Raw genomic sequence first — 23,974 nt, forward strand, 5'->3', positions numbered from 1 at the left:
ATTAAGACTGCTTCCTACCGTTCTACGATGGATGCCTGGGGCTAACGCTGTCGTAGTCCATGTGGGGTCAAATGACATTGTGAGGGCTAGCTCGGAACTGCTGAAAAATAGATTTTAAAGACCTGATTCTAGTTCTGAAAGATTCCAAATAGCGGCTGATTATTTCAGGCCCGGTACCAATGCAGGCTACTGGCATTGCACATATGGCAAAAAGGGTACTGTAGCTCTGTTGGCATAACTTTTATAATTAACTTTGACACCTTCTGGAAACAAAAGATGGTCTACAAGAATGACGGAGTCCGTCCAAATCATCTTGGCTCCTGGATTCTATCCACAGATTTCAAGGCTGCGTTGAGACAATGACTTATCAATGACCCAAGCCTTGCTCAGATAATCACTATTATGATGTCTCTGAGTTTGTCGTAGTGCTGCAGAAAATGTACATTGTCCCAGGAGTTTTGGAAGTCATAGTGTATGTTTTTTTTATTTAACTAGGCATGTCAGTTAAGAACAAATTCTTATTTTCAATGACGGCCTAGGAACAGTGGGATAACTGCCTTGTTCAGGGGCAGAACAACAGATTTGTACCTTGTCAGCTCGGGGATTCGATCTTGACACCTCTCGGTTACTAGTTCAACGCTCTAACCACTAGGCTACGCTGTATGCACTTACACAAATGAATGATGATTGGCTGAGAGAAATTGATAATAAAAAGATTGGTGGCTGTTTTGTTAGCTTTTATTGCGGCTTTTGACATTATCATAGTCTGCTGCTGGAAAAAACCTATATGTTATGACTTTACAGCGCCTGCTATATTATGAAGAGTTACCTGTCTAACACAGAGGGTAATCTCCAACATAATCCAGGTAGAATCAGGAATTCCCCAGGGCAGCTGTCTAATGACCTGCCACTGGCTCTGAGTAAAGCCTGTGTTTCTMTGTATGTGGACGACTCAACACTATACACGTCAGCTACCACAGCAATCACTCTAACACTTAACAATGAGCCGCAGTCAGTTTTTAGAGTGTGTGGCAAGAAATCAATTAAGTCCAAAATATTTTCTAAAACTAAAAGCATTTTATTTGGAGCAAATCATTCACTAAAACTCAACTAAGTCTTGACATGAATGATGTGGAAATTGAGCTAGTTGAGGAGACTAAACTGCTTGGAGTAACCCTGGATTGTAAACTGTTACGGTCAAACCCAGTGGAGGCTTCTGGGGGGAGGACRGCTCATAATAATGTCCAGAACAGAGCAAATGGAATGGCATCAAACACCTGGAAACCATGGAAACCGTGTGTTTGATGTATTTAATACCATTCCATTCATTCCGCTCCAGMCTTTACCACAAGGCCATCCTYCCCAAAARCAACATGGGGAGGAYGGGGAGAGGTCTGCCTTATTTCTTTTAAATATATATTTTTTTAACACCCTTTTGGACCCAATTTCGTGATTTTATGATCTTGTCTCATCACTGCAACTCCCCAACGGGCTCAGGTGAGGCGAAAAGACGAGTCATGCTGAAACATGACCACCCAAGCCACACTTCTAAACACCCGCTCGCTTAAGCCGGAAGCCAGCACCGTTCACCTGACGACCAAAGTCAGCCTGCAGGCGCCCGACCCGCCACAAGGAGTCGCTAGTGCACAATGAGCCAAGGACCCCCCCCCCCCCCCTGGGGTAAGCAGTCAACCAGGAGTGACCGTGACCAGGAGTCACGGCCGGTTGTGACACAGCCTGGGATCGAACCCAGGCTGCAGTGAGGCTGCAACACTGCGATGCAGTGGAGGTGGCTGTTCTGCCTTAACGACAATCTTAACAAGGCGGGTCCTACAGGCCCTAGTTTTTTCGCACCTGGACTACTCCCCAGTTGTGTGGTCAGGTGCCACAAAGAGGGACTTTGGAAAATTACAACTGGCCCAGAACACGTAGAGCTAACATTTGATCATGTCATTTTCTTACGGATCAACGTGGAGGAGAGATCGACTTCATCACTACTTGGTTTTTGTATGAGTGTTTGACATGTTGAATGCACCGAGGTGTCTGTTTTTGAACTACTAGCACACAGCTCGGACACAAGACATGCCACCAGAGGTTTCTTCACAGTCCCCAAGTCCAGAATAGACTATGGGAGGCACACAGTACTACATAGAGCCATGACTAAATGGAACTCTAATCCACATCAGGTAACTGATGCAAGCAGTAGAATCAGATAAAAAAAAAACAGATAAAAATACACCTTATGGAACAGCGAGGACTGTGAAGACACACACACAGGTATACGCACAGACAACATACACACTATAGACAAATACACCTGGATTGTGTTGTAGCCTAGTGGCCTGAGGGCGCACACTTAATGCATTGTGAAATCTGTTGTAAAATGTATTTTAATGTCTTTAGAAATTACTGGACCCCAGGAAGAGTTGCTGCTGCCTTGGCAGGAACTAATGGGGGTCCATAATAAACCCCAGGAAGAGTAGCTGCTGCCTTGGCAGGAACTAATGGGGGTCCATAATAAATACAAATACAAGCTTGAGATGAGATGAAGGCTCGTGAAAACAGAGATGCAGTTTTAAGAAAGTATGGAAACCTATTGAAAAACTGATTTAAATTTCTTCTCCCTCTTCTCCTCTCCAGATCTTTGTAATCCTGGTCCTGTTGTGTGCTGGCCTGGCCATCGGAAACACCTTCTGGTATGAGGAAGTAGGTAGCAAGGCTTGGTATCTGAATGACGGTAAAAACCAGACTGCTTCTTACAGAGGTTTCCTCAGCTTCTGGGGGTACATCATCGTGCTCAACACCATGGTTCCCATCTCCCTCTACGTCAGGTGAGTATAGAAATAGAATCACAGACTCATTTTACTTGAATGGGGTACCCGTTCTAATAATTATATTTCCCTGGGCGAGTCACTCTCAAACACAGGCAAGGGTTGTGTTCAGTAGGGCACACSGTAGCAAATCTGTGTTTTTATGGGAAAGTTTGTGTAGAACTTCCCTGTTTTTATTCTGTTTCAAAACGTTTTCTACCTATTGCACACGACCAAGCTCTTTTGTACCGTCTACCATCTGCTTTTAGAGGGCTTTATTTAGTCAAAGACTCTGAACTGTCATATTATCTCCGTTGTCCCTAGTATCCTCTGAACGGACGTATTATCTCCTAGTATCCTCTGAACGGTCGTATTATCTCCTAGTATCCTCTGAATTGTCGTATTATCTCTTTGTATTCTCTGAACGGTAGTATTATCTCCTAGTATCCTCTGAATTGTCGTATTATCTCTTGTATTCTCTGAACGGTAGTATTATCTCCTAGTATCCTCTGAACTGTCGTATTATCTCTTTATTCTCTGAACGGTAGTATTATCTCCTAGTATCCTCTGAATTGTCGTTATCTCTTTGTATTCTCTGAACGGTAGTATTATCTCCTAGTATTCTCTGAACGGACGGATTATCTCCTAGTATCCTCTGAACGGACGGATTATCTCCTAGTATCCTCTGAACTGTCGGATTATCTCCTAGTATCCTCTGAACGGACGATTATCTCCTAGTATCCTCTGAACGGACGGATTCTCCTAGTATCCTCTGAACGGACGGATTATCTCCTAGTATCCTCTGAACGGACGGATTATCTCCTAGTATCCTCTGAACGGACGGATTATCTCCTAGTATCCTCTGAACGGACGGATTATCTCCTAGTATCCTCTGAACGGTCGTATTATCTCCTAGTATCCTCTGAATTGTTGTATATCTCTTTGTATTCTCTGAACGGTAGTATTATCTCCTAGTATCCTCTGAATTGTTGTATTATCTCTTGTATTCTCTGAACGGTAGTATATCTCCTAGTATCCTCTGAACTGTCGTATTATCTCTTTGTATTCTCTGAACGGTAGTATTATCTCCTAGTATCCTCTGAATTGTCATATTATCTCTTTGTATTCTCTGACGGTAGTATTATCTCCTAGTTCCTCTGAATTGTCGTATTATCTCTTTGTATTCTCTGAACGGTAGTATTATCTCCTAGTATCCTCTGAACTGTCGTATTATCTCTTTGTATTCTCTGAACGGTAGTATTATCTCCTAGTATCCTCTGAACTGTCGTATTATCTCTTTGTATTCTCTGAACGGTAGTATTATCTCCTAGTATTCTCTGAACGGACGGATTATCTCCTAGTATCCTCTGAACCTGTCGGATTATCTCCTAGTATCCTCTGAACGGACGGATTATCTCCTAGTATCCTCTGAACGGACGGATTATCTCCTAGTATCCTCTGAACGGACGGATTATCTCCTAGTATCCTCTGAACGGACGGATTATCTCCTAGTATCCTCTGAACGGACGGATTATCTCCTAGTATCCTCTGAACGGACGGATTATCTCCTAGTATCCTCTGAACGGAGATTATCTCCTGTATCCTCTGAACGGACGGATTATCTCCTAGTATCCTCTGAACGGACGGATTATCTCCTGTATCCTCTGAATTGTCGTATTATCTCCTAATCCCTAGTATCCTAAACACCCGTGTACCTGAGGGAATAATAATAGAATACTGAATTGAGTCATAATGAGAGTATTTCAGGTCCCCACTTCCAAAATAGGTTTCTAGTCTTGTGTCTTTCCGTGTTTAAAATAAAGGTGAAATATATTTCCAATTTCCTCTCCAGTGTGGAGGTGATTCGTTTGGGCCAGTCCAAATTYATCAACTGGGACCTTCAGATGTACTACCAGGAGAAAGACACCCCAGCCAAGGCCCGCACCACCACCCTCAACGAGCAACTGGGTCAGATCGAATACATCTTCTCAGACAAGACCGGTACCCTCACGCAAAACATCATGGCCTTCAAGAAGTGCACCATCGCTGGACGTACCTTTGGTAAGACTTACTTGTTATATCCTGGCTAGAGTGTAGCTTTGGTGTTCTCAGATCTGTTTGTGCTGTCGTTGTCGAGGGTCGTTGTCATTTCACTACACCCTGCCGTACAAAAAGTACAATTTTATGAATTATTTTGTAAGGATGTCAACGTTGACACATTGTTTTATTGGAACCAAACTAGTTAAAAAATATCTGAACAATATTCAGCATGGACGCTTCCTTCACCATCTGCTAAATATGTGTATGTGACCAATAACGTTTCATTTTATTTGTTGTCATTGCCAAATGACTATTTTTAAGGTCTGGTACCTCCCAAGTATTGCTTGAATGGACACCCTGGTCCACTCTGCATTGTTTTGAATGTAACAGATATCACCTGTAAACATCGTTTAGAAGCTTGTGTTATGACGTGATTTATTCATGTCTTTTCATTTKACAGGTGACCCTGCTAATGTTGAGGGTGTACCTCTGGATCGTGGGAAGGTAATTTTTTTTTTTTTACTGAAACAGTATTTTATTCAGATTTGACACATACAGTGTTTCATCTATAGCATTGTCTTGATGCTCATTTCTTTCTCTCGGTACTTCACAGCCAGTGGACTTTACCTGGAACAAGTACGCAGACAGGAAGTTTGAGTACCTGGATCATTCCCTGGTGGCCTGCATCCGGTCCAAGAAGGACAAAGACACCCTGGAGTTYTTCAAGCTGCTGTCTCTGTGTCACACTGTCATGGTGGAACAGAAAGAAGGTGAGGAACCTGCGTAGTGATGATAGAGATCAATCAATCATTGGATGATTTTATTTATTTATTGATTGGTCAGTTCAGAAATCACTGATCACACATATACAGTATGTGATTAGTTCTGTTAATTGAACACACCTAGGAAGACTAGGTAGCCTTCCTTCAGAGTACCATGGAGATTTGGCCCCAGAGTGGATGTGGCCTACAAGCACATTTGGCTTTTAAAGTCCTCTAGTTAGTACATACAGAACAGAGAGAGGGTGAGCAACCTGTATTATAGTAATGCTAGAGGTCAAAGTTCAGAAACAAATTCTTATAATGTAATAGACTGTTTTCCTGGACACCTAAAAGAAAAAGCCTGGTCCTGAACTTGATGGAGAATCTTCATTRGAAAATCCTTCTTAGTCCAGAACTGAGCTTTTATCTTTGTCTGGGAAACCAGCCCAGGTAGTTTTAGTTTAGAGTACCATGGACACCGATGAATAGTCTACAATAAAGGTGTGACATAAACCTCTGRCCACAGAGTTTGTATGTCTTGATGTGTCTGTTGTCCTCAATCCTCAGATGAGTTGGTGTACCAGGCAGCCTCTCCTGACGAGGGGGCTCTGGTGACAGCTGCCAGGAACTTTGGTTTTGTGTTCCTGTCCCGTACCCAGGACACCATCACCATCAGCGAGATGGACCAGGAGATGACCTAYGAGATGCTGGCCCTGCTCGACTTTAACAGCGACCGTAAACGCATGTCCATCATCCGTGAGTGAATATTTTAAGACTGTGATCATGGTGTCCCCTCTAGGGTTKTAAAAGTTCTGGGAATTTTCGCAAAGTTCCGAGTTTTATTGGAATTCCGAGTTGGAGAATTCCCTCCCTGCTTATTCCYTGATGATTTGGAAATCTTCTAACCGGCCTAGATTTATGGGAACTTTGGCAACGCTTCTGAAATGTTGTAATACTAGCCTTTTCACTGTGACCATCTCCCTAACATGCAGTCTCCTCTCTCTCTCGCTCTGACAGTGAGGTTCCCTGACGGTCGGATCCGTTTGTATTGCAAAGGAGCAGACACGGTCATCTACGAACGCCTCTCTCCTAAATCCAAACACAAGGAAGTGACCCAGACTGCTCTAGACGTAAGGCACTGGTGTCTTTTGATAGGCTGGATGTAATGGATGGTTTTCAGTCTATGTAGAGTAGTAGGGAGCCAGGCTATGAAGCATGTGTGTGGTTGTATTTTGAGCTCGGACATTCTGGACTTTCCCTTTTTGGTTGGTCACGTATTGAATGAATCTTGGCTCTAGTAGTTCCAGAATGGTGAAAATATCCCCCTGTTTATTCATTGGTTCTCATTCCAGTAATTCCATATGTGCTATGATGTTCAAATAAACCTAAACCAAARCCTTCTCTTCSGTTGTAGATCTTTGCCAACGAGACTCTCCGGACCTTGTGTCTGTGCTACAAGGATATCAGTAAGCAGGAGTTTGAYGCCTGGGCTAAGAAGCACAAGGCTGCCAGTGTTACTATGGGCAACAGGGAGGCTGCTCTAGATCGAGTGTATGAACAAATCGAGAGCAACCTCATGGTAGGACGCTCATCACACATAATGAGAACATGCTAAACAAAATTGTCAATTAAATCTAGGGCCTATTTAACCTCCTTAAGGATCGTCCCCTTTTTCCCAACTGCTAAATGACTTAAATGTAAATGTAAGTTTGTAGTTGAAGTTTGTAGAAATGTGAAAGGAATGTAGGAGAATATAACACATTAGATCTGGTAAAAGATAATACAAGAAAAGAAAAAAAAGTTTTTTTGTACCATCTTTGAAATGCAAGAGAAAAGCCATAATGTATTATTCCATCCCAGGTGCAATTTAGATATTGGCCACTAGATGGTATCAGTGTATGTGCAAAGGTTTAGTCTGATCCAATGAACCGTTGCATTTCTGTTCAAAATATTGTATCAAGACTGCCCAAATATGCCTAATTTGTTGATTAATAACGTTTCATGTTCAAAACTGTGCACTCTCCTCAAACAATAGCATGGTATTCTTTCACTGTAATAGCTACTGTAAATTGGACAGTGCAGTTAGATTAACAAGAATTTAAGCTTTCTGCCCATATCAGATATGTCTATGTCCTGSGAAATGTTCTTGTTACTTACAACCTCATGCTAATCGCATTAGCCTACGTTAGCTCAACCGTCCTGCAGGGCACCCACCAATCCTGAAGAAGTTAAAGGACTGATTCACTGAAATATATGTAATATATTTTTGGGCAGTAGAATACAGTGCATTCGGAAACCATTCAGAATCCTTGACTTTTTCCACGTTTTGTTACATTACAGCCTTATTCTAAAATGGATTACATAGTTTTTTATCAATTTATACACAGTACCCCAAAATGACAAATTTATTCAGAATTAAAAAAAACTGACATTTACATAAGTATTCTCTGACCCTTTACTCAGTACTTTGTTGAAGCACCTTGGGCAGTGAKTACATCCTTGAGTCTTCTTGGGTATGACGCTACAAGCTTGGCACACCTGTATTTGTGGAGTTTCTCCCATTTTCTTCTCTGTAGATCCTCTCAAGCTCTGTTAGATTGGTTTGGGAGTGTCGCTGTACAGCTATTTTCAGGTCTCCAGATGTTCGATCGGGCTCTGGCAGGGCTACTCGAGGACATTCAGAGACTGTCTTACTGTGTGCTTAGGGTCGTTGTTCTGTTGGAAGGTGAACCTTTGCCCCAGTCTGAGGTCATGAACGCTCTGGATCAAGGATCTCTCTGTTCTTCTATACGTTCATCTTTCCCTTGATCCTGACTAGTCTCCCAGTCCCTGAAAAACATCCCCTTCACCTYCCTGATCAAGGACCTTCTCCCCCGATTGCTCAGTTTGGCGGGGCGGCCAGCTCTAGGAAGAGTCTTGGTGTTTCCAATCATCTTCCATTTAAGAATGATGGATGCCACTGTGTTCTTGGGGACCTTCAATGCTGTAGAATTGTTTTGCTACCCTTCCCCAGATCTGTGCCTCGACACAATCGGACAATTCCTGCAACCTCATAGCTTGGTTTTTGCTCAGACATGCACTGTCAATTGTGGGACCTTATATAGACAGATGTGTGCCTTGCCAAATCATGTCCAATCAATTGCATTTACCACAGGTGGACTCCAATCAAGTTGTAGGAACATCTTAAGGATGATCAATGGAAACAGGATGCACCTAAGCTAAATATTGAGTCTCATAGCAAAGTTTCTGAATACTTATCTAAATAAGGTATTTCAGTTTATTTTTTATAAATTAGCAGAAAAATCGAAGCCAGTTTCTGCTTTGTCGTTATGGGGTTTCGTGTCTAGAGTGAGTTTTATTTCTAAAATATATTTTAGAATAAGGCGTAGCGTAATAAAATGTGGGAGAAGTCTGAATACTTTCCGAATGCACTATGTTCTACAAGTTCCAATAGTAAATTTTTACATACATGCTGTTCAGAGCTTTGGCTCGCCCAAAAGTTGCTGCTTCCTTCTACTCTTAAAGGAGACATGTTTGCTTTGTTTTGTCCTAATCGGCAGATGATCGGAGCGACTGCCATCGAGGACAAGCTACAGGACGGGGTTCCTGAGACCATCGCCAAGCTGGCAAAGGCTGACATCAAGATCTGGGTTCTGACTGGAGATAAGAAAGGTATGAGGGGGGAAAAAAGGGTAAAGAAAGGTATAGTCTCAGGGGCGGGCCCGTCTGAATGTTCATCTCTATGCAACCAGAGACTGGGGTTCCCTATACAGTGGCCAGGGCTCATAGTAATGTACTATAGGATGTCATGTTTACCTCCCAACAATGTTTTACTGTTGATTTAAGTATTGAGATCAAACCTTCTTGAGCTGCTATTTCACTGAGTCGGCAGCTTGATGGAATCAATGTGTATTGATGGCCGGGATGGAAAGAAACACGGAGACTTTAACATTTCCTACTTGCAGAAACGGCTGAGAACATTGGCTATTCCTGTGAGCTGCTTACCGACGGTATGCAGATCCACTATGGAGAGGATGTCAAGTAGGTTTGATTTTCAATAATACTTATATCCTCTGGGATCAAATATACATCTTGTTAATATACTTATAATATACTGTAATACAACGTAATACTGTATAATATACTTATTAATATCTTGTTAATATACAGTGTGTTTATTTTTAACCCCCACATTTTTAAAAATCCTTCTGTGTTTTGTCGACCAGTGAGAAGCTGCGGCTCAGACAGGCGAACAGAAGGGATCAGCCGCCTGCGTTCGGTCGGACCAGGAAGAAAGTACCRGATCCGTTCTTCCCTGAGCCTGGCAGGAACGCCCTCGTCATCACTGGAGGCTGGCTGGTGAGTGTAGTAGCCTACTATGTCGTAGTTGGTCTTCAACTTAATAACAATCCTGGTCGCCCGAAAGTCGTGTATTTTTCCATATATAGACACACCATATGTGTTGGAATAAAATCAACTATTTGCGTTGAGCTTGTCTGATGCTTTATTAAGCGCACTGTTTAATGAAATAAGACACGTGATTCAAGAGGGAGCCAGAGATCAAGATGACAAGAAGAAAAAAAACACTACCTGACCCGAACCACCTCTTCTCCCGCTGGCCTTCTGTTATGCTCTTGACGGTGCCGGTATTAGGTTACACGAGGGGTCGGCAACTTTTTTTTCATGTGGAATGCCAGTTTATCTTACCATTTCTAACGATCTGCGTGCCAGTTATGGTTTTCATATGCACATTTTCGTGGAACAGTTTCATTTATTTTATAATAATGTCTTCGTATCTCAAAATCATTGTCATGTGGGTAATCAAAATTCTATCTGAATGAAAATAAAAATCTAACATTAACTTCTATTACCAACTGTGTAAAAATAGCCTACATAAAGCCAACAAATAAAAACACTGCAGTCTGCCTGTAGAACATATCCTGATCAAAAATAAATATCCTATAAATCACATTGAAATTACATTGGTTACGCATGGCCTGTCTGCAACGAACTTGAAATATTCTATCAACTATCACCAGAAGCTAGCAACTTTTGTATAAAATATTCTGGGCCCTCTGAGTTTCCCGTGTCAGTGAGCTCCAGACAGACACAGCTGGAGGCTGTTCAGGGGTAAGAGGTAATCAGGTGGTCCTATTTTATGACGTTTCCACTGGATCAGAGCATGATATTTTTCACAAATGGGGGAGAGCTGGAAAGATTTTTCAAATACATTGTGGATCTATTGTCTTTCTAAATTCATGTAAAAACAAACTTTTTTTGCTTGGTGTTTAAAGTGAAGAAAACAACATTACTTTGAGAAGCTCATTAGTGGCGGTGAGTTAAGACAATCAGAAATACTATCAGATCCCAAAATGGGCACATTTAATAGGCCTACATTTTGCTTGCAGGCCAGGTAGCCTAGTACTACTTCTATGCGTAATCRGGTGCGCGTCCTTACTCAACATTGACAAGAGCACTCATAAATGGAATGAAATTAACCAAAACTTGTTTCTCACAAGTGTTGCATTGGTTGTGCACTCTGCAAACAACATGTCCACTCTGACAATGAGAATGGTAAAAGACTGGAATAATAATAATGAATGTATTAACATAAATGACTGTAAGCAAAAACACATTGTAGATTCAAAATGATGGTAATTAACAGTACATGTACTACTGGTGCTATATGTAATGGGGAATTAATAGACACTAACAATCAAATGCAAAAAAAATCACACAATGAAGTTATGAAACAATTAATGTGCACGAATTGCCTAAGCAAGTGAAATAGATAACAGAAGTGAAATAAAGAATAAGAAATGAAGAGTAAACCTGTCTGTCTGTCTGTCTGTCTCGCTCTGTCTGTCTGTCTGTCTGTCTCTCTCTGTCGTCTGTCTGTCTCTCTCTGTCGTCTGTCTGTCTGTGTCTGTTTGTCTGTCTGTCTCTCTCTGTCGTCTGTCTGTCTGTGTCTGTCGTCTGTCTGTCTCGCTCTGTTTGTCTGTCTGTCTGCAGAACGAGATCTTATACGAGAAGAAAAAGAAGCGTCGCCGTTTTCGACTGAAGCGTCTCGGTAAGAGACCTGCCTCCGCCACGCCCCAGGATGCCGCCCAGCCAATCGACGACTGGGAGAAGGAGACCCGTCAGGTGGACTTTGTGAACATGGCGTGCGAGTGCGAAGCGGTCATCTGCTGTCGTGTCACGCCCAAACAGAAGGCCAACGTGGTCAGCCTGGTGAAGAAGTATAAGAAGGCCGTGACGCTGTCCATCGGCGACGGAGCCAACGACGTCAACATGATCAAGAGTACGGGAGGATATTCATTTACTCTTTAAGTTATTCATCATCTATTAGTAATTGTTGAAGCTAGAATCTTTAATTTGAAAAAATAACAAAGCGGCAGTTTTTTTTAAATTCATAGACTGATATGGATGCAGTGACTGACCATCCATTATATAAAAATTAGAGTTTTAACCATGCTATGCGGCTATACTGTGTTTGTTTACATTGTTTAAAAATACTGGCGTAAAACAAGCTTCTATTCTGGGTTCTGATGGGTACGACAGTTGAACTAAGCTCATGAGGCATTTATAAGTTTATATCCTTCAGGAATCAGTGGATATACAGTATATCATTAATTTGATGTAGCAACTAAAGATTATAGCTTTAAAGATGAATTTGATTTTCACCACACAGGTTAATTACCATAGGGTTAGATCTTTATTATCTTGAAATTAATATTGAAAGCTGTTATACTCTTGACCCCGTTTTACTTCAAACTAAATGTATACTAATGTGATGTGTTTGAGATCAAGGTTGTTTGATATCGATTCTGCACAAAAGGACCCCCTACAGTACACCTTTACTGACTATTTACTTCTCCCTGCCTAACTCCATCTATACTACTCCCTGTCCTGCTCCATCTATACTTCTCCCTGCCTCGCTCCATCTATACTTCACCCTGTCTAGCCCCATCTATACTTCTCCCTGTCTCGCTCCGTCTATACTTCTCCCTGTCTCGCTCCGTCTATACTTCTCCCTGTCTCGCTCCGTCTATACTTCTCCCTGTCCCTATTTCTCCCTGTGTCTCATTCAATTACATTTAAATTCAATAGACTTTATTGACATGGCAAGTTAAATCACTTACATTGTCCAAGTACTTAACAACAATGGTGGGACGAACAGTAATGATAATCTCTCTCCCTCCACCTCACTTTCTCCCTCTCCAGCTGCAGACATCGGTGTGGGTATATCCGGTCAGGAGGGCATGCAGGCGGTGATGTCCAGTGACTATGCCTTCGCTCAGTTCCGCTACCTGGAGCGTCTCCTGCTGGTCCACGGCCGCTGGTCCTACATCCGCATGTGCAAGTTCCTCCGCTTCTTCTTCTTCAAGAACTTTGCCTTCACCCTGGTCCACTTCTGGTACTCCTTCTTCAATGGGTTCTCAGCTCAGGTGAGGGAATGTTCTAGGCGTGGAGTGTGTACCAAATGGCAACTTATTGACTATACCAGGGCTGCCAAACCCTGTTCCTGGGKATCTACCCTCCTGTAGGTTTTCACTCCAACCCTGTTCCTGGGGATCTAACCTCCTGTAGGTTTTCACTCCAACCCCAGTTGTAACTAACCTGATTTAGCTTAGCAACCAGCTAATTCAAATAATCAGGTATGTTAGATTAGGGTTGAAGTGAAAACCTGCAGGACTGTAGGTCTCCAGGAATGGAGTTGGGCAGCCCTGCACTACATAGTAGTGGGCACGGCGTGGGGAGCGGAGAGGGAGAGGCGTGGGGAGCGGAAACAACGTAGCTATGTACGGTGACAAGGCAGCAGGATGGATAACAGACAGTAGCAATCATGCTGTCTATTTGAACTGTGTTTTCATGTATTCATTGACCACTTATCTAGACTGACTTCAAAAAAAAACAATTACTTTAGTAACTTTCCGTAACATCTACTATGGTAAAGAGGATGTATCCTAAATGTGTACATGTATGACAGAAGAATGAATGATATTATTATTTTATTTATGAGTTTTTGTTACCGCTCCAGGTTGCCTATGAAGACTGGTTCATTACTTTATACAACGTGATGTACAGCTCCCTTCCCGTCCTGTTGGTTGGCTTATTGGATCAGGTAAACTTTAATATTGACACACTGACGATGGTTTAACATCCRAAACATTTGTCTTGGCGTTATCACCTCTTGTTGAAATGAATATATAGCGTAAGGTTTTTTTAATTTTTTTATTCTCCTGCTTTTATGTTCTTTACATGTTTTTAAATGATTAACATTTAATCAAAATCTGACTCCTATGTGTCATATGATCTGAAGAAGACGATGTTTAGCTAATACTGAGTTAAGGTGGGCCTTTACACTTCAGCAAACAAAGGAAAGGAGGGGTCGCTCAACAACAATGACAAAAARATCATGAGGCTTACCAAGAAAAACTTCCAAAAGGACTCATTCTAGGGTAGAAAGGAGTTGGAGCGTTCAACAACAAAAGGCAGAGGTTTGATTTATTTTAGCTCAGTTTAATCCGTTGTTCTTCAAGATGAGAACAGGTGACTGACGTTTCGAAGTCAAGCTGATGTCTTCCTCAGCCCTGTGTAGGATCTTCTGAAATTTAAATGGGGACCCTTTGAGACAATATTTAATCTGATTATCAAACAAACACTTTAAAAAAAAATCTTCAAATGGATATAGAATACAACCTCTTAGTGTCAACTAAGARCGTCTTACACTATTAAAATACGGGACCTAAAATTGAGGTAATATGAACACACAGCGTTAACTGTGTCACCTAATAATCCCCAGTTTACAATTGGCTCATTCATCCCCCCTCCTCTCCCCTGTAACTATTCCCCAGGTCGTTGCTGTAAATGAGAACGTGTTCTCAGTCAACTTACCTGGTAAAATAACGAATAAATAAAAAATAGGTAGTATCATTTTTCCAAGTGGGGTTCCCTCCAAGTGTCCAATATGGGGTTGATTGCAGTAGAAGTTTGTGAACCCCTGAGCTAATATGTCATTTCTATTTCCTGTTTCCTCGAAGGACGTGAACGACAAACTGAGTAGAAAGTTCCCCAAGTTATACCTTCCGGGTCAGCAGGGGGCGCTGTTCAACTACAAGAACTTCTTCATCAGTCTGTTCCACGGCATCTTCACCTCTCTGGTGATCTTCTTCATCCCGTACGGGGCGTTCCTCCAGACCATGGGGCAGGACGGAGAGGCACCCTCAGACTACCAGTCCCTCGCTGTGGTCATGGCTTCCTCTCTCATCTTCACMGTCAACATGCAGGTAGCTGGAGAATGATTGGTTGATTGATTCGTTGGTTGGTTGGATTGGTTGCTGTTCTTTTTATAAAACTGTTCAGTTGAAATGCAAGACTGATGAGGCGATTTTTATTTTATTTTTATAGCTGTTAACAGGTATTGTAGAGCTGCTGTATTTTCCTGTCTCTTCTGTTCTCTCCCAGATATCTCTGGAGACGTCATACTGGACCTTTGTGAACTGCTTCGCCGTCCTCTGCAGTATAGCCATATACTTCGGCATCATGTTCGATATCCACAGTGCAGGAATCCACGTCATCTTCCCGTCAACCTTCACTTTCACCGGTGAGTTCTGCTTCATATCTGTGGTGCATTCATCAGTGCACACCGTAGTGAAATGTTTTGCAACTGAAACATTTTCCACAATGAAAATGGGAGTTTCTTATTGGAAAAGTTCAGGTTAGTCGCGCCCATTTTCAGCTGTTGGCTTCCGTTTGGTTCCGACACACGTGGGTCCCGTTTTTTTGTTGCAAATCGTTTTAGAACGTTGTGCCCTAATGAACATGACCCTGGTGTCACAGATGGTGGTGATGACGATGATTATGATCAGGGATCTACATTTAAAAATAAATATTGGTAGCACTGGTGTTCCCAATTKAAAGTTAGGAGCACAACATTAAATCTTGGAGCAGCAGATATTTTTAATTGATTGACATAAAACATATTGGGCCTATATGAATTGTAGCCGGTTTTGAAGCACATGCTCTAGAAACTAATATTTAACCCTGTAAAGRTGTTTGTTTATTATTAAAAACCTACAATGTTRATTTAGAAAAACCTGTCATTGAAATGTAAAAAGTATTTTGTGTAATATTAGTTTTCTAAACTGTCTCTTTTTTTAAGAGCGTYGAGTTTGTGAGTGAGGACATGCAAGAGATCATTCATTAATTGCTATGATCATTGATCTTCCAAACGTTTTCACTCAGTCCCCCCCCCCCTTCCAAAAGCCCATTTCCTACAATTGTACAATATTTAGTAATTTCTTATATATGTTCTTGTGATATCTGAGTAACTCAAACATTATAACAAAAGCAATGAGCTAAAAGAACGTTAGCTGACATGGGCTAGTTGATCTGGACATTTCTAACACGTTATAAATATCTCTCTGAGGTCTGACTGACATGACGAGGAACTGCTGATGCACCTCATTTAGAAACGGAACCTTATGTATTCTACTATTACAACTTCCAGGAGTAACTTAAAAGCTGGACTGAGTTGCTTAATAAAAAATAAAAAGAACAGATTCTGTCGAAAAATGTCCCCAAACTGTGGGCCCACTCTGCCAACTGATGTGCCCCACAGTTTGGGCCCCCTCTGCCGACCGGCGTGCCCCACATTTTGCCCCTCTGCCGACCGACGTGCCACACAGTTTGGGCCCCCCTGCCGACCGACGTGCCACACAGTTTGGGCCCCCCTGCCGACCGGCGTGCCCACAGTTTGGGCCCCCCTGCCGACCGCGTGCCCCACAGTTTGGCCCCCTCTGCCGACCACGACGTGCCCCACAGTTTGGGAACCCTTCTAAAGAAGCCATCTCTTTTGCTTTCTTTCTGTGCCTCCAAATGTTTAGATGTACTGATAAAGTTACCAGGTTGTTAGCTAGCTGAGGTAACGTGACTGATGTTTAGATGTACTGATAAAGTTACCAGGTTGTTAGCTAGCTGAGGTAACATGACTGATGTTTAGATGTACTGTAAAGTTACCAGTTGTTAGCTAGCTGAGGTAACATGACTGATGTTTAGATGTACTGGTAAAGTTACCAGGTGTTAGCTAGCTGAGACGTGACTGATGTTTAGATGTACTGATAAAGTTACCAGGTTGTTAGCTAGCTGAGGTAACGTGACTGATGTTTAGATGTCTGGTAAAGTTACCAGGTTGTTAGCTAGCTGAGGTAACGTGACTGATGTTTAGATGTATGGTAAAGTTACCAGGTTGTTACTAGCTGAGGTAACGTGACTGATGTTTAGATGTACTGTAAAGTTACCAGGTTGTAGCTAGCTGAGGTAACTGACTGATGTTTAGATGTACTGGTAAAGTTACCAGGTTGTTAGCTAGCTGAGGTAACGTGACTGATGTTTAGATGTACTGATAAAGTTACCAGGTTGTTAGCTAGCTGAGGTAACGTGACTGATGTTTAGATGTACTGTAAAGTTACCAGGTTGTTAGCTAGCTGAGGTAACGTGACTGTTTAGATGTACTGGTAAAGTTACCAGGTTGTTAGCTAGCTGAGGTAATCGTGACTGATGTTTAGATGTACTGGTAAAGTTTCATTTGGTTCCGCACGCGGTTAGCCTCAGTTTCTGGGACCGCTACTATCTGTCCAGGGATACTTGCCAAGAACCCTAGTCTGAAGAGCTGATGCTTGGCGAAGCAGCTATCCAGGTTTCCTTGACAATTTGAACACAAGCCGCAATGCAGTTAACCCTTGTGGTGGGACTGTGGATAGTCCCGGGCGTGGATGTTTAAATCCCTTCTGTTTGTGGCTGTTTCCATCGGACACCTGTGAGCTGTGTTGGTGTTTAAGGAGGAGAGGACAGTGTTTTGCTCTCACAGACAACTGGGAAAACAGACTATCTAAAGGGACAATCCATGAGGAATAACATTGTTGTGGATGGCGTACCAGAGTCTCCACCTGGATGGCGTACCAGAGTCTCCACCTGGATGGCGTACCAGAGTCTCCACATGAGACCTGGACGGCGTCTGCGGAGAAAGGACTGAGAAAAATGATTACCGAAGAACTACAAGACGAATCATAGGAAGATTAAAGGTGGATCACGCCTACAGGACTGGAGAACCTGTAACGAGCCCAGGTGACAGACCCAGGCCGATAGTGGTCAAGTTCCTTAGAGAAGAGAACCAAGAACGTGAGAGGAACAAACATCTTCCTCAACGAGGACTTYTCTGATGCTGTGCCACAGAGGCGGAAATAACTTATTACATCTAAAACTAAAATCACTGTATTTGGTTCAAAATATTCTCTAAGACTTAAACCTCAACTGGAGTTGTGTATAAAGGGTGGGATTATTGAGGAAGCTAAACTCCTTGATATAACATTGGACGGTCAATTATCATGGTATATCAGTCATATTGACAAAGTTGTTGTGAAGATGGGGAGGGGTATGTCTGTTTTATAAAAGAAGTTCTGTGTTTTTGACACAAGTCAACTGTACTAGTTGTCCAGGCTCTGGTCTTGACCAATATGATCACCAGAGACCAGTGAAATCATGAAGATGGGACAGTGCAGCAAAGAAGAACACGCTGACTCTACGCAAAGCTGAACCCAGAGCTCCAAAACAAGCAGCACGCCTGCCTTTAGCTAACATACCCACAAGACTAACATCAACAACATGCATGCCAGTCTTTCCTGGGTTAAGGGTTGATAGAGTGAATCGTTCCTTCAGCTAGTTATGATAAATATTACTGTGACACAAAATTCCAGATTGCACATCAATTAACATTCACTCAGACACCCAGACATACCCCCACAAGACATGCCAAAAGGGGTATCTTCAGACACCCAGACATACCCCACAAAGACATGCCACCAGGGGTCTCTTCACACCGCAGAATACCCACAAAGACATGCCACCAGGGGTTCTCTTCAGACACCCAGACATACCCACAAACATGCCACCAGGGGTCTCTTCAGACACCCAGACATACCCCACAAGACATGCCCCGGGTCACTCTTCAATCCACGGTTATACATAGCCATGATGGCATGGAACTCCCATCTCCAATTACTCAAGAAAAACAGAAATTACCTCATGCACTGTGAGGTAACCCACAACAGACACTCTCTAACACACATTCTGTTTTTAGTTGTATTGTTTGTATTATTTTCAATGTTTATTGTTTGTATATTCGTTACATCTTTGTGACTGTCCTTCTCTATCAGTGTACCAGTGTTTTGTAAACTTGTCATGGTTTTTGGTGGACCCCAGGAAGAGTAGCTGCTGCCTCTGCCAAAAGCTAATGGGATCCAAATCAACACATGCATACAAGTAACGCAGGTTGATAGCGCCTCCTGGTGTCGAGTCCGGAGCTCGCTGTCGCAGCCGCCGCGACCGGTAGTCTCATTTGTCCCAGCGCGTCCGGTTAAAAGGGAGGTTTGGCCCAGCCAAGGGATGTGTCTTCGTCCATTGTGCTCTAACGACTCCTGTGGCGCGGGTGCAATGCATGGCTGACACGGACAGCCAGTGTATGCGCAGTGTGGCTTGCCTGGGTTGTGTTTCGAGGGACGCACGGCTCTCGACCTCGCCTCTCCAAAGTCCGTAGGGAGTTGCGGCGATAAGAAAAGACTGCTTCACAATGGAGACCACGAAAATTGGGGAGAAAAAGGGTAAAAGTAAAAATATATATAATATATATAAAAATATTTAAATGGTTGTTGGCTAACTGAGGTAACATGAAACAAGGTGAGGTGAAGAACAAGGTGTCACAATGCAGTGGTTTTGGAATGCCCCGCGACACGTTTATGAACATTGCCTAAAACTAACTTTATGTCACAGCCCACTGGGCAGGTAGATGGAGAAAAAATATGCCAGCCACTCAGAATTCTTACCAACCAATACATTTATTTGCCATAATACACACCAAAGACGCCAGAGAATAGTTTTCTGTTTGAGTTTTTCCATGTTTTGGAGTTCTTTTTTTCCTTCAGGTTTTCAGTCTCAAAATCACACTTTTTTTATTATAGAAATAACTAATTTTGGGATGTTCTAAGTCCATAACAATGCTTAAATCACATCAGGAGAGACCACTTTTGAGGTCTGGGGAAGAAATCTTAAATAAATATTGGAGGGTATAGTTGCCCTGTAAATGTAAAAATGCGCGCACCCGCCTGAGCATTAGCAGAGTTTGCAAAACAAAAGACCACACACAAATCATCATGATATCATATTCTGCCAGGTAAAAGCCTACTTGCAGTTAGCATTTAATTTAGAACGTTTAAATGGGAAAGCCTTTAAAAAGCTCGCCCAGTTTCAGCACCGCTAACTGGCTACACAAAGCGGTACACAGGGATTCCCATGCTGTTGCATCTCTTCAAAATAAGTTGCAACAAAAAATACAAATCACTGATGCATTCTTAAAATATTCTTTTACATGTAGGCTTCGGATTGAACGAAACTGAGCTTGCATTTTACTCTAGGGCACTTGAGAAACAACTGCACAGTGAAGCAACAAACAACTGCACAGTGAAGTGTCATTACAACAATTATTATCCTGGGTGATTGTTCTCCTGGTTGCCACTGGTACTCCAAAATAAAATCTCTATGAGCATATGCAACCAAAATGGCTGGCTATGATAATGAGCAATTATTGACGTTTTCTAACCCAGCATTTTGTTTTTGTTTTCCATGTGTGTTAGGAGTGCCTCTAACGCACTCAGACAGCCCTATCTGTGGCTGACCATCATCCTGACTGTGGGGATCAGCCTGCTTCCTGTCATCTGTATTCAGTTCCTCTACAAAACCATATGGCCGTCCGTTGGAGACAACGTAAGACCTGCTGTACTACAGGAAGAAAAATACTTGATTTTATAATCCGTAACGTCTTGGCATGACATGTTCATTGATATGTCCATTGGCCAAAACCGTATGGCCGCCGTCGGAGAAGACGTAAAAGCCTAGCTACTACTACACAAAAAGCACTTTACTCGTTGATATCTGTAACATTATGGCATGACATTGATATGTCCTTGATACATACGATGGGTTCACTGCCACTGCAATATTTGTGAGAGATTTTATAGCAGAGATCAATGTATTAAAATGAGCACAAAACTACATTGCAGGTTTGAAGTGCTCTTGAATGAAACCCATACACATCAGTCCATATTTAAACTTGTTTGTTAAATGCTAATGTATCCATTTGTTCTCTCCGCAGGTCCAAGGAACAGGAAGAAGTATGAGATGGAGGAGGAAGTGGAGGTGACACTCACTCTCTCCAGCGCGAAGAGGCTCCCGCGCTCAGCTTACGCCTTCTCTCACTCCAGAGGCTTCGCCGACCTCATCGCGTCCGGACGCAGCATCAGAAGACGACCTGCTACAGCACGCCCCAAACCCAAGGACAGCATCCGAGAGATCCCCAGCCGAGAACATATGAGGGGGGGGGGGGGGGGGGCTCATCCTCAACGGCCAATGGCCTGGTTCCAGATGTGTTTGTGCTGTCTTGCCAACTGCTATGGTTCTACAACTCCTGTGGTAAATGTCCGTTTTGACCATAGGCGTTGTCAAGACGACACAAACAGAGCCTGTGACCAGGCTAGCCTGTCATGGCCTATGCTTTTAGGAGGTTGATCAAGCGGTGGACATATTTGAGGTCTCCCCGGCGTGATCTTACTAAGCAAAGACCCTTCCACCACCAAAAAGCTTACTGAAGCYCTTTTGTATTGGGGATTTAATGTTTTAAGGTTTTGTGTAACAGACAATGTTGTTTATCACAGAATTGCTCGTCATTTACTGGGTACTCCCGATATACCTTCACTATTGATGAAGCCTTAGTTTGAGTACTCAGGTCCCACCCCCTGTACATGTAATCGTATTCATTAATTATCTAAAAGGCAATACTGTTCCTAGATCAGCACTTTGTGAATACGGGCCCAAGAGTTATTGGTTTGACTGGAGGTTGGCCTTGTTTAAACTGACTAAATTTAATATATTGTTTAATATTATTGTTGGTTTTGTATTTCACTGGATCAGTTGTGAAAGTGTATACTTGCAAGTCAGAAGGGTGTCATAATCATGATTTATATTTAAACGTACAAGAATTTCAGCTTTTATTTTCTGTTCAAAATGCTGGATCCTAGAAGTAAATTGTTTCCCACAGTTTTTTTTTTCATATTTTTTTTCTTCATTTTATGGTGTCCTTCTTTACTGCTGTAAGTTATTTAACACTATTTTTATATGCACATGGATTCATTGTATACATGGACTGATCTGGACTGATTTGGTTTGAACGGTTTTAGCGGAGCTTTTTTTTCAGATCATAAACTGACGCMAATAGCTTCCTGCGTTCTTTAATGAATTGAGCTAGATAACTGTTATTATAATATCAACACTGTCCATCCTCTCTCTTTTTGATTATTTTTGTAACAGGATGGTTATTATTATGACTTTTGGTGTTAAAAATGGCAATGGTCTGAAATGTGCTAAATATTTACTGTGCCTCCAAATGGCATTCTATTCCCTATATAGTGCACTACGTTTGACCAGGGCCTGTAGGGCTTCGGTCAAAAGTAGTGCACTAGGGAATAGGGTGCCATTTTGGTATTTAAACATTTGAAATGAAGTATGAATGGAATTGGCAATTTTGTAATATTTGCTATGAAGGACCAACCTGCTCAGACGTTCCAATTTAGTTTAATATTTCGACTTGGGCTGTGACTCAATCCACAAGGATGCAGTTTTTGGATTGAGCCGCAGCCGTGGCTATTTTATTGGCCTAATGCATTATCAGCCTTTTATAAATAGGACCTCTGTCAAACAGTACTGTTTAGTGTGTATAAATACTCTTTGTTCTGTTACATACTTCATCATGCTGTATAACAAATGGACTTTGTAACTGTATTTTAAAGGTTTGTGTATACATTTGTGTATACACAAAACTGAACAATGGCCTTTAGTGGTCAACTGGGCCACTCTTATGACTACCTTTTTTTAATACTTGTTTTTAGTATATTAATGATATAAAGTACCTTGTAAAATGACTTTGAATAAAGACTTAACTATACAGAGAAGCTGCATCATTACAGAAATTGTAAAGGTTTATAAGAATCAGAGTTGTTTTGATTAATATTTCCACTAGCAACCGAACAAAACCAAATGTAATGAAATGGGGGCAGGCGGCACGGGCCTACGCAAATTTGTCCAAAATGTAGTGTTGTTGTAAAATGTTATCCGTTTTGAAGTAAACAATTTCCGTTGCGAAACGTATTGCAACGGTTTATATCTAATTTAGTCAGATTCCATCGCAAAACGTTTTGCAACGGAATCCATTTACTCCAAACGTAAAACGTTATGCAACGAAAACTAGAGTTTCTATTGGACCAATTCAGGTAGTTCATTTGCTCCCGTTTTAGTTCCTTTTCTTAAACGGAAGCAAATGAAACGGGGCGGGACCTACTGGAATTTGTCCAACCGGAACTCTTGTTTTGCTCTGTTTGCTTCCATTTTGGTTCTTAAATGGTTTCCGTAATGAATACGCCCCAGCTCTCCATGTGGTCTATAAGACAACCGTTTTATATTTTATATGACAATGACATTATTGTTGAGTGTTAAGCTGTGTATGTAGGCTACTCCACCATGCACATACATTTTTGTTTGTTTGTATATCTCAGTAACTCCACCTGTGGGACTTGAAAACTATTACGGACTACAAAAGGGAAGCACTGCCGCAAGCTGCCCAGTGACACGAGCCTACCAGACAAGCTAAATTACTTCTATGCTCGCTTTGAGGAGCATAGGCAAGCAACACTGAAGCATGCATGAGAGCATCCGCTGTTCCGGACGACTGTGAGTAAGACCTGTTAAACAGACTGATTACCAGGACGTGTACTCCAAGCATGCGCTGACCAACTGGCCCACTCCAATTTGCATACCGCCCCAACAGCTCCACAGTTGATGGAATCTCAATCGCACTCCACACTGCCCTTTCCCACCTGGACTAAAGGAACACCTACATGAGAATGCTGTTCTTTGACTACAGCTCAGCGTTCAACACCATAGTGCCCGCAAAGCTCATCACTAAGCTAAGGACCCTGGGACTAAACACCTCCCTCTGCATCCGCTCCCAGGTTATAAGGGTAGGTAACACATCCGCTACGCTGATCCTCAACACAGGGGCCCCCTCAGGGGTGCATACTCAGTCCCCTCCTGTACTCCCTGTTCACTCATGACTGCATGGCCAAGCATGACTCGAACACCATCATTAAGTTTGACGATGACAAAGATGATACAGCCTATATGGAGGAGGTCAGAGATGATAACAACCTCTCCCAAGACAATGGAGATGGTTGTGGACTACAGGAAAAGCATGTCCCC

The 23,974-nt window shown here is 42.3% G+C and overlaps 1 protein-coding gene across 1 annotated transcript in view; it reads left to right on the plus strand.

The window, feature by feature from the left end:
* LOC112071984 (phospholipid-transporting ATPase IC-like) overlaps window positions 1-22,664 on the plus strand; it is a 61,665-nt gene extending 39,001 nt beyond the window's left edge. Inside the window, 17 exon segments of the mRNA XM_070439590.1 lie at window positions 2,641-2,831; window positions 4,663-4,871; window positions 5,311-5,354; window positions 5,464-5,620; window positions 6,179-6,367; window positions 6,629-6,741; window positions 7,026-7,190; window positions 9,172-9,283; window positions 9,577-9,652; window positions 9,838-9,970; window positions 11,624-11,912; window positions 12,836-13,059; window positions 13,653-13,736; window positions 14,656-14,901; window positions 15,080-15,222; window positions 20,305-20,436; window positions 20,824-22,664. Of these exon segments, the coding sequence (XP_070295691.1) occupies window positions 2,641-2,831; window positions 4,663-4,871; window positions 5,311-5,354; window positions 5,464-5,620; window positions 6,179-6,367; window positions 6,629-6,741; window positions 7,026-7,190; window positions 9,172-9,283; window positions 9,577-9,652; window positions 9,838-9,970; window positions 11,624-11,912; window positions 12,836-13,059; window positions 13,653-13,736; window positions 14,656-14,901; window positions 15,080-15,222; window positions 20,305-20,436; window positions 20,824-21,232 (2,916 nt within the window). The 3' untranslated portion in view covers window positions 21,233-22,664.
* Window positions 22,665-23,974: the final 1,310 nt, after the last annotated feature.

This window comes from Salvelinus sp. IW2-2015, unplaced genomic scaffold, assembly GCF_002910315.2.
Source record: "Salvelinus sp. IW2-2015 unplaced genomic scaffold, ASM291031v2 Un_scaffold1790, whole genome shotgun sequence".
NCBI lineage: Eukaryota > Metazoa > Chordata > Actinopteri > Salmoniformes > Salmonidae > Salvelinus > Salvelinus sp. IW2-2015.